The sequence below is a fragment of the Epinephelus moara genome, chromosome 17 (genome assembly GCF_006386435.1).
Source record: "Epinephelus moara isolate mb chromosome 17, YSFRI_EMoa_1.0, whole genome shotgun sequence".
Taxonomy (NCBI): domain Eukaryota; kingdom Metazoa; phylum Chordata; class Actinopteri; order Perciformes; family Serranidae; genus Epinephelus; species Epinephelus moara.
In genome coordinates, this window is record NC_065522.1 from 7256091 (window position 1) to 7266110 (window position 10020).

The following is a 10020-nucleotide window of genomic DNA, read 5'->3' on the forward strand; positions in this document are numbered from 1 at the left end:
CATTGTGGAACAGCTAAAGTTTTAGGTTGCAATGTTTCTGACGTTGACCAGTGTAGACCAGTTACACATGACTTAGTTACAGTCATTTATCAATCACATTATTAAGTAGCAAACAGAGTAAGGGATTCAAATGTAAAATTCAGAAATTACAGTACAGTTACTAATCCCAGTAACTTTTCTCACTGGACAAAAAAACGCCTAGCATCTTTCATAGGAAAAGTCACAGTTGACGTTTATCTGCTGGACAAATGACTGCAGGAGTCACTGCTATTCATTAGCTCCAGCTCGGATACAATTGGCAGTAATAGAAATATGACATCTGGGTGGACACACTAACTGGTCTACTGGCAACCCCACAGATATGTGCTAATTTTGGTGGGAATAGCGTATTAGAATAGGGTATTAGTTTGGCATTTCTGGGATCAACTTGTCTGCTGTTTTACCAGGGAGAATCAGTTTCATCTTCAAAACTTTCTTAGCCAGATTGCCAACATAAGCCCTTTAACATTTAGAAATCACCTGGGTTTTGTTTAGAGTCACCTGCTATTTGCTGAAAAAAGGAGACATAAGCAGCAAATCAGAGGTAGGGAATCAGGCTACGCTGTTTCTGAACAAATACTATAGTGTCTAATTTGGGTCTTTGAGAAGGTTATTCACAACTGGGGAAAAAATAATAATATTTGGTAAATGTACAGTGTGATACAATTGGTTTCTAAATTTGGGTATGATCTTCCTCTATGCTGCCAGCAGTAGTTAGAAGTGTGTGTACGTGAGTAGAGGCAATAATGTGCAGTTTCATGACTCAGATTCAAACCCACAATCTGGTGTACCCGTGCGTCAACACACAATCTTTTCATTTCTTTTTGTGCGGTCTGCAACCCACGGGATTACAACATACACCCCCTCCCCCAAGAAAGTTTGGAGGATTTTTTTCATGTTGGGATATGAATTTTAACTAATCTCACTGACATTCAAATGAGAATTGAGACTCATCTCAGCAGCCGGTCTAAAAATAGAAATAAGCCGAGACAAGCATGGAGTAACTGGCAGCTGTTTCCCTGGTGCTCCCTGCCAACCCAGTTGTGGAGTCTCTGCGCTTTTCACCCAATTTCTCCTCAAATGTTCAGCACCAAAGAGCTCCACTCATGTGCACCTACAGCATTTTACAGCATTAATTACATCTGTCCTGGTTTAGGCTGATGCCAATGTACAACTGCGGATTACAAAACAGAACTGTGAATCTTCTGGAAGTAACCCAAGTCATATTTATGTGTTTCGTTTCCAGCACATAGATGAGAAATAACATAAACCAAGTGAATGTAAATTATATCCTTTATGTCAACTGGTTCATAGTGCCTGTTTATTATACCCAGTACATCTTTTCTCTTCTCTCTTTGCATTGAATACATGTGTGCCATGTGTTTGTACATCCCTGTGTGAGTGCTATACGTGGGTGGTTTCATATACAATGTTACCTTGAAGTCGTTTACTTCTTAGCTCAGTGAGAAAGACGTTTAAAAAAGATCATCAGAAGTCATTTTCATGAGACTGATTTTCACTGTTGCTTTACAGTTTTTTTTCTTTTGTTAACTTTTATGTTTCCTGCATGTTGCTTTTGCTCTCAGTCTTATCAGCTGTGAAAAATTTTTATTTGTATGATTTACACAAGCTAAAAGGTTTTAAAAAATAATGACAAAAGAATAAAATTCATAAAAGTGAGGACAAATGACTGTGATCAAAAAAATGTGCTATCAAAGAAGATGAAGTCTTAACATGACTGTTAATGTTTTGTCTTTCTCATCCAGACACATTCGCCAGCAAGGTCGCCGCCATCCAAGACCAGTACGCTGACGCCTCCATTGGCAACGTCACCGGCTCCAATGCCGTCAACGTTTTCCTCGGCATCGGCGTAGCATGGACCATCGCCGCCATCGCCTGGCGCTCCAAGGGCCAGGCCTTCAAGGTGGACCCAGGAAACCTGGCCTTCTCCGTCACCCTCTTCACCATCCTGGCCGTGTTGTGCGTAGTCACACTGCTGTACCGGCGGCGGGCGACGGTGGCCGGCGGCGAGCTGGGCGGGCCGCGGACTTGCAAGATGCTAACGTCGCTGCTGTTCGTCTCAATGTGGTTGATTTACATCCTGCTGGCTTCACTGGAGGCCTACTGCCATTTACCAGGGTTTTAAACGGAGAGGAAAGGGGAGGGTGAGAGACCCACTGCCAATATGAAGAGAAAGAGAGAGGGAGGGTTGGAGGAGTCTGGAGGAAGACAGGATGATGAGAGATGAGGAGTAGAGGTGGATCAATATGGGCCGATTTTGATATTTTTATGGAGTCAGCAGATCTTTTCAATTTTCTCCTTTTTTTAAAGTCCAAAACAATTTCCAGTGTTTCAGATAGATTTATTTTTCTCTTTCCATTTATTTATTTATTTACTGAAAAAGAGTGTATACCAGTATGAAACATTAAAACTCCGTGAATATATCCAAACATTCTTTTTGCTTTAGCAGACCTTCTGTCTGTCCAGTGATGGAGAAACTTGTAGGATACGTTAACTCTTTGAATTGAGAGTTATTTAACAGAAAGAATTAATGAGAAAAATGCAACACAGGTCTTAAAGAGCGCTTTTATGTTACCTCATCCATCATCACCCGTGGGAAACGCTGTTTAATGGTTAATATAAGGCTAATATCGTTCCAGTATAATGGCAAACCAGCAGGAGAGAAGAAGAGACAGACAGTGAGGAGAGCTTTTAGCCGGCCTCCGAGGGGAACAGTGAGGATGAAGAGGAAGGATAGGGGTGAAAGATAAAAGAGGGAAAGTTAAGAGAGGAGGCTGCAGGCAACAACACTAGAGAAAGGTCTGGATAAAGTCAATGGGGAGACTTGAGAAAATACGACAGAAATAAGTAAAAGAAGAAGAAGAGATGGGGAAAATATTATTCTACACCCCCTCCTCACGCTCTCTCTCTCGCTCCGTCCATCTTTGCTGTCTCTCGTCGTCACGAGAACAGTGGATCCTCCTATCATACTGTACCCACTGAACTCTATCTAATACTACCAGTGACTTATTTCTTTTAACCCCTCTTCTCACACACACACACTTCGGGGCCCTCAGGTGAATCTGCAGTGGAGGACCACTCACTAACTTGCGGGCGAACAGGCAAGATCAAAACAGACAACTTTTTTCCTTCTCTTTTTAAAAAACACTGTGCGAAATAGTCCTTCCACCCCACAACACACACACACACACACACAAACTGTACACCCCCTTCCCAACAAACACTCTGCAGACTTTACACACTCCTCCATCCCTCCCTCTTGCCTTACTCTTATCTCCCCTGTAGGAATTGTCTTAAAGTTGTGATAATGAAACGCTGTAGTCACCACCAACCAGTCCTCTTTTTTAATTGAGCCAATCCCAAGTCCCTTTCCTTTTACGCCAATCAACAGCCTCGTTTATCCCGCTATGGATCCCCCTCCTTTTTTTCTAAACTTTTCAATGGCGTCACGTGTTGATGTTGTTACCGTGCAATTGTAAAAAAAAAAAAATTTAAATAAAGAGACATATAAATATTGTATGGAGGGATAGAGATGAAAAAGCAGGTGGTTTGGAAGATGGAATGTAACGTGGAGGATCAAGACGTTGGATTAGCACCGGGAGGAAATCTCAACAGTTGGAAGACGGAGCAAAAGAAATGTTTGATAAACAGAGTGAAGATTAGAAACGTCTGGAGAACCAACGAGCAAGCAGTCCACCTAGTAATAGTTGTCTTTCTTGCAATGAAGAAGCATTGTGCACTACACGTTGTGCTGTTTACACTCTAATGTTGCATTAAATGTCGAGGAAATGAACATGTGAACAAGCAGAACTGGAGCCAAACAGGAAATGAACCAAGAGACATCAACAAACAAGGTTGGACGAATCAGAATGAAGGATCTCACTGGTTGTGACCTTGACAAAGACCAACGGTTATGACAGTGTTGTTGATGACAAATCAAAACTATGACCATACCCAGTGTTTCTAATTGTACATGGTAACATAAGAAACTTTTATTGATGTGTGTGAGAAAACACTGATATTTAATTTATGTGAAGTTCCCCTCTTTGTAAAGAAAACCCTGGAGGAGGAACAGGACGATCCACGTGATCCCCCTTTTCCTCTGAAACACAGTTCAGGAAGACATGTTAAGGAAATCCATCGCAAGGAAAAAAAAGGCTGTAAGATGTCTAAACCTGAGATGGTTCACAGGCAGAGAGGAGAGTCGAACGCTCTGAGTGAAAATGTACGGCAGCTCTGAAATATCACACGACTGTTCGGCAGCAGTTGTAACGTTGGGACATTTCTTTGTACTCAAAACACACATCACAAGTCCTCTGTTGTCCAAAGATTTAATAGAAAAACACTGTCACAGATCACCATTCATTTTTCAGTGTGCAGTTTTACCTCGCAGGTGTTGTACAAGCCCCACAAGCTGTCAGTTGTAGTTGAAAAAAAACTGGCACATTTAAATTCATAAAGTTGTTCACACTACAGATAAATGTGCTTAATCATTAGTATTTATATGGGTATGAGCCTGTATCTGAAGCTGTGGTATTTATTTTGTTTTTGTGAAACATTTGTTGATTCAGGCATTGTGTGTGAAAGTGAAAGTAAGATATCAGAATAGCTTAAAATGACGATATTATGCCACATATCAACCATATTCTTAGTGTTTGTGTGGAATCCAGAGTTATATTATGTCTGTGTTGATACCCCTGTCTTGCCCAGGGGCCGGGCTGCAGCTGGACAGAAGGGATGGCATATGGCTTGTCAGTGCAAATAACTATTGAGTGTATTCCATTTGTTAACAACAGCATAGAAGGAAAAACTCTGCAACCATTCCTCCCTTAACTGCCCACAGAGCTCACTGTCGACTTCAAGGAAAATCCTGAAAAGAAAACAATAATTTAGCTTTTTGTTCACTAAGAGAAAAATGGGACTGAAAACAACAATTTACCTGCTCACCGTCCGCCTTGTTGAATATGGACAAATTACCAGCTGCTTTCAGCTCAATGTAAATGCAGGCTTCACCGAGCCAGCTCAGTCGTGACCAGACTAAACACAACACGAGCTTGTCCGATGCAGCCTTGGCAGAGTCAGTGCTCCCACAAATGGAAGATAAGTGGCGATTTGGAGCAGAGGGGCATTGATCCGCTTGGGTGAAAATGCCTGTATGCTTCACCCCTTCCTTGCACTTTCTGACAGCTATAAAGGAACGAAAGGAGAAATATTCCAATCTTTAATCGTACAAAGGTGCAGTGAATCCTACTGTGATTCATTTAACAACTGTTTTCCAGCTCAAAGCTGCTGCATCAGCTGATTTCAGACAAGCTCGGCCAAGATTCATTGATAGAAGGAGTTTGGCCACCTGCCATGATGTTCGATTTCAAAGGAATATTTCTTGGCTGCAAATATTTAACATTGCTGTCTAGATATTAGACAAAATGGCACGCCCAGAGTTTCCTCCTCACAGAGGAGCTGCCTGGGAGCTCACAGGGATCAGCATGTTAAGTGCTTGCAAAGCTGTAGCCAGGATTTATAAGCACTGAGGTCATGAGTCTGAGTCCCCCCTACTCCCTACACTCCACAGAAAAGTTTCTCGAACCCCAAAGCAAGCATTCGGTTAGCTGTTCCATTATATTTCCATTTGAAGTTACTCTCCTACATGCAGATCGAAATGTTTAAAGCCTCAACATTACTGAATCATTTGTTTTTAAGCTAACAGCTCCATGAAGCTACTGCTTAGGCACAGCATTGTTCGAACTAAATCCTAACGTCAGCATGTTAGCATGCTAAAAATGCTAACATGCTCATCACCAGGGTCATTGTCTTAGTTAAGTGTGTCAGCATGCTAGCATTTTTCAATTAGCACTAAACAACTTGCATCTGAGGCTGACAGGAATGTGAATAGTTTAGCATGTATTTGGTCAAAAACAGAAGTACTGGACAAGTTAGAATTTCCAGCTGATGATAGCGCAATCAAAGAGTTCACCAAAGTGGTTCCTGTACAAATCATCATGTGGAGAATTGTTCAGCTCCCGTTCTTGTTCAGAGCGGCAAAGTGTCCCAAATGATCAGGGGATCCGTTCTTCTCTAAAACCTTGAGTTTTTATACCTTTTTCTCTATTCCTACATGGACATCCTTCATCAGATCTCCTTCTTTACTGCCCCGAAATGAAAAGTCACACATGGCATGATCACCTTTGCTATGATAAACAAGTGCTACATGACCAAAACTTTGTGTCCTTTCCTAAAAGTTTAGTACTTCAGTAGGCTATCCCCAAGCAACCCTGGTCATGAACCCATTTTTTGCTGAGCTTTGTTGATCTGTTAATCAAACCATCTATTTTAATTCAGGTACTTCCTGTTTTCACCAGCCATCGGTGTCTACTCAGCAGTGTCTGTACTTTCCACCCGTCCTTTCATTTCCTGATGCTGTTCTCCTTTGGTGTTTCCTCTTCGCCACTGGGCCCTGGCTCTGCCTGTGGTGGTGACAGGTCACTTATTAGTGACATGCAGGTTAGGTAATCGATCATCAGCTCCAGTTCTTCCTCCTCTTTTTCTTCTTCTGGATCTTCGGTGGTTCTGTCTTTTTATTAAGTTCTTCTGGTGCTGCTTTGTTTTGCTCGTTTTGTGTTTGTGATTCAGCAGGGTTAATATCTGACCTTTTTCTCTCATGGAGGCTTCGAGGCCTCCTATAAGGCCTTCTGGATTTTGCATCGACTTTGACAAATGTCAGAACCAAATTTCATAGCAATCCATTCATTCATGTGTGTAGGCATTTTACTCAAATCCACAAAAATTAACCTCATGGTGATGCTAGACAGACAAGTCATGAAATTACCAAAGTCCTTGGTCCTGGCAACATGAATGTTTGTACAAAGTTTCAGTGCAATATACCAAATAGCTACAGAGCTATATCAGTCTGGACCAAACCAATGTTGTCATCCCTAAAGCCATGCTGCTAGCATGGCTAAAAACACTGAATTCAGGCTGCGAAAGACCTGCCACGTGGAGGTTTCTAGAATGTTATGTCCCTCACAATCTCTAAAATGCCCTGAAAACCCCGAAAGACATGACCTCAGTGTTCTGAATCATAGCTACAGCCCTGGATGCTTGTTGACATGGTGAATGAGCTGAAACTGTCTGACTAACCATCCGAATCCATTCATTTCTGTAGTATCCTAAAACGTAGGAGTAAACCCTCTGTGACGAAGGTCATCAGCCAGCCACCAGTTTTGACATGACTGTCACGTTGGCACGTCTCCTGGCCTTTCGAGACGTCAGGACGTCTGCCGGGCCAAACTCTGTTTCTCAATGACTTAAGCTTCCGTAACAGTTGCCAGTTTAAGAATGAGTGGGCTGGATAATAGTACTGCTGACGCCACAGGAACACAAGAATACTGGGACTGATTTAGAAATGTAGGCTTTTTAAAGGTTGATAAGCCTTGCTGGAGGACGACTGAGTGTGTGAGTGTGTCTGAGTGTGTGCATGCTTTCTAAGTGAGTGAAGAAATGCAACCATATTTTTAGTCTCTTGCCTGTTGCTTAGCGACCATCTATCTGCAAGCCGTTGTCCTCTTGACTGTTGCTGGTGTGTGTGTGAGTGTGTGTGATCGTCTTTTGATGTTTCTCACTTTGTATGCCCGCCCTTCTTCTTCAGTGAATGTGACAATATAGTTTCTCATTCATATGTTCTCTCTCTGCGGGTGAATCTCAACATATATTACTCTTCATATGTTCAGGGTTTTTTTTAACGTGTGTTTCTTTTACTTTATGTTTCTTGTGCCTCCCCTCGTCTGCATGTGTATCCATTGTGTGTAGATCTACATGCGTATTTGTGCCTTTGTGTGCTTGTGTTTGTTTGTGTCGGTTGGTGTTGTAATCTCCTTATAAGGGCTCGTCCCTGTGTGTCCCTGGCTGAGTCCAATATGCTAGATTAATGAATTAGAATGCCAACCTGACCCACAGTAAAAAATGCCTGGAAATTGGATTCCCTTCCTAGTGTGTGTGTGTGTGTGTGTGTGTGTGTGTGACAGTGAGAGAGAGGCAGGTAGATTGTGCCTGGTACTCTCCCCGCTATGTGTGTGTGTGTGTGTGTATGTGTACCCGTCGAATCAGATTAGATATATAATAGATCTGGCTGGCGATCAAGACTGGGAATAGATGGTGGCACACTGCTTGAAGAAGTGTGGTGTGTGTGTGCGTCTGTGTGCGTCTGTGTGTGTGTATAGTATGTGAGGAACTGTCATACATTAAGGTCGCTGACTCCACACACTGACTGGCTGATGGCTAGCAGACACACACTCACATGCACGTATAAATATAAACAAATGTACTGTACATGCAGAAAACCAGAGGATCGACACGCTGCTGGTACTTGGTAGCTTGGGCATGTTTGAATCTTTACAGTCTATTAAACTATTCATATTTTCCAGTAATGTCACACTTCAGTTTAGTTAGAAAAAGACTACAGTGACCTGGGATGAAAACTGAAATGTATTTATTTCACTCTGTAAGTATATGGTTGCTTGTTTTTGCTGTGCATATGAGTATGTGTATGTTAGGGGTGTTTACAGACATTACTATATGTATCTAAGTTTGAAATATAATATTTATTTGTATTCTGGCACACCTTTCATTGTTAATGACAGTAGCTGCTGTCATATTTACATTATACCTAATACATTTTTTCTAATTTAAAGGTATACTATGCAGGATTGCTGGTTGCCGCTCGCCAGCAAAAGTTCAAGTAAACGCTATACAGAAAAAATACAGCAAAAAATACACCACCACACACTTCCAGTGGGTCATAAGTGTCGATCGAGAGGGATTACTTCTGTATCAGTCAATACATTTTTATGAGAATCCTGCATCGTATACCTTTAATTATTTTGATGTTGTTGCCATATAAGACGTAAAATTTAAACATATTGAGTCAGATAAAACCTGGCATGTATTTAATGGTTGAATGTCACCCCTCCCAATCTGCTAAAACCCCGAAATTCAGGGGGAAAATCACCAAGGACATGACCTCAGTGTCCTGGGTGTTAGCCACAGCCCTGCTGACTCTGCACATTCAGCTGCAGTGATGCACAACAATGAGTTAATTTCTTCAGTGCTGTTGTATGCTCTGGGAAACATAAAGACATAATGTAAAGGATTTGGTTTCTGAATTCAAAAATAATGCTGAACAAGTTTAAAAAAAAATCACATTTTAGATTTGGAAACATCCGAAGAATGTGTGTGCCAGTGTGTGTGTGTGAGAGAGAGAGAGAGAGAGAGAGAGAATTGTGTTAATCAGCCGCTATTTATGTGTTTTTTATTTTCTACCTTTCTTTTCTCCCTCTCTCTACTATTAGCCACTCAATTGCTCTCTACTTTCTAAATATTTATATATTTTATCACTTCATATTCTTCATTTTATTGATATATCATGCAGCCCTATTTATGAAGTCACAAAGTGCTTTTGATATGAATATCTGGTATTTTAATTTTTTCATTTATTTTATTATTGTACTCTTATGGTCGATATGTTTCCATTGTTTGTGTTGTTTTGGTGATTTGTTTTGTAAAAATAAAAAGCCCTCAGAGAGTAGAACAGCAAATTAGCCTAGTAACAAATTACAATAAGTGTGCTCTTATCCTTTTTATTGTGTGTGTGTGTGTGTGAGAGAGAGAGAGAGAGAGAGAGAGAGAGAGAGAGAGAGAGAGAAAGAGAGAGAGAATGCGTGCGTGTGTGTGTGGACGTGTGCATTTCTTCATATCATTCCATCCACAAGTGTGTCGATGCATGAATTAAACTCATTCTGAATACAGTGTTGATGTTGGAACTGTCGTAGTAAAGAGTAAAGTATTTTTAAACGATGAAAATGACATGACATGAAAAACGATATAGATGTTTACAAAGACCAAACTTTTCTTTTCTCATTTTTTTTTCTCAAAGATGAAATAAAACTTGACTGGCAAATGCTCAGA

General features: G+C 41.1%; 1 protein-coding gene across 3 annotated transcripts in view; it reads left to right on the forward strand.

Moving 5' to 3' along the window:
* LOC126404221 (sodium/calcium exchanger 1-like) overlaps window positions 1-10020 on the forward strand; it is a 130589-nt gene extending 120569 nt beyond the window's left edge. For all 3 annotated transcript variants that reach the window (XM_050067288.1, XM_050067287.1, XM_050067285.1), the window contains exon 16: window positions 1806-10020. In XM_050067288.1, coding sequence (XP_049923245.1) covers window positions 1806-2185 — 380 coding nt within the window. In that variant the 3' untranslated portion in view covers window positions 2186-10020. The remainder of the gene's footprint in view (window positions 1-1805) is intronic.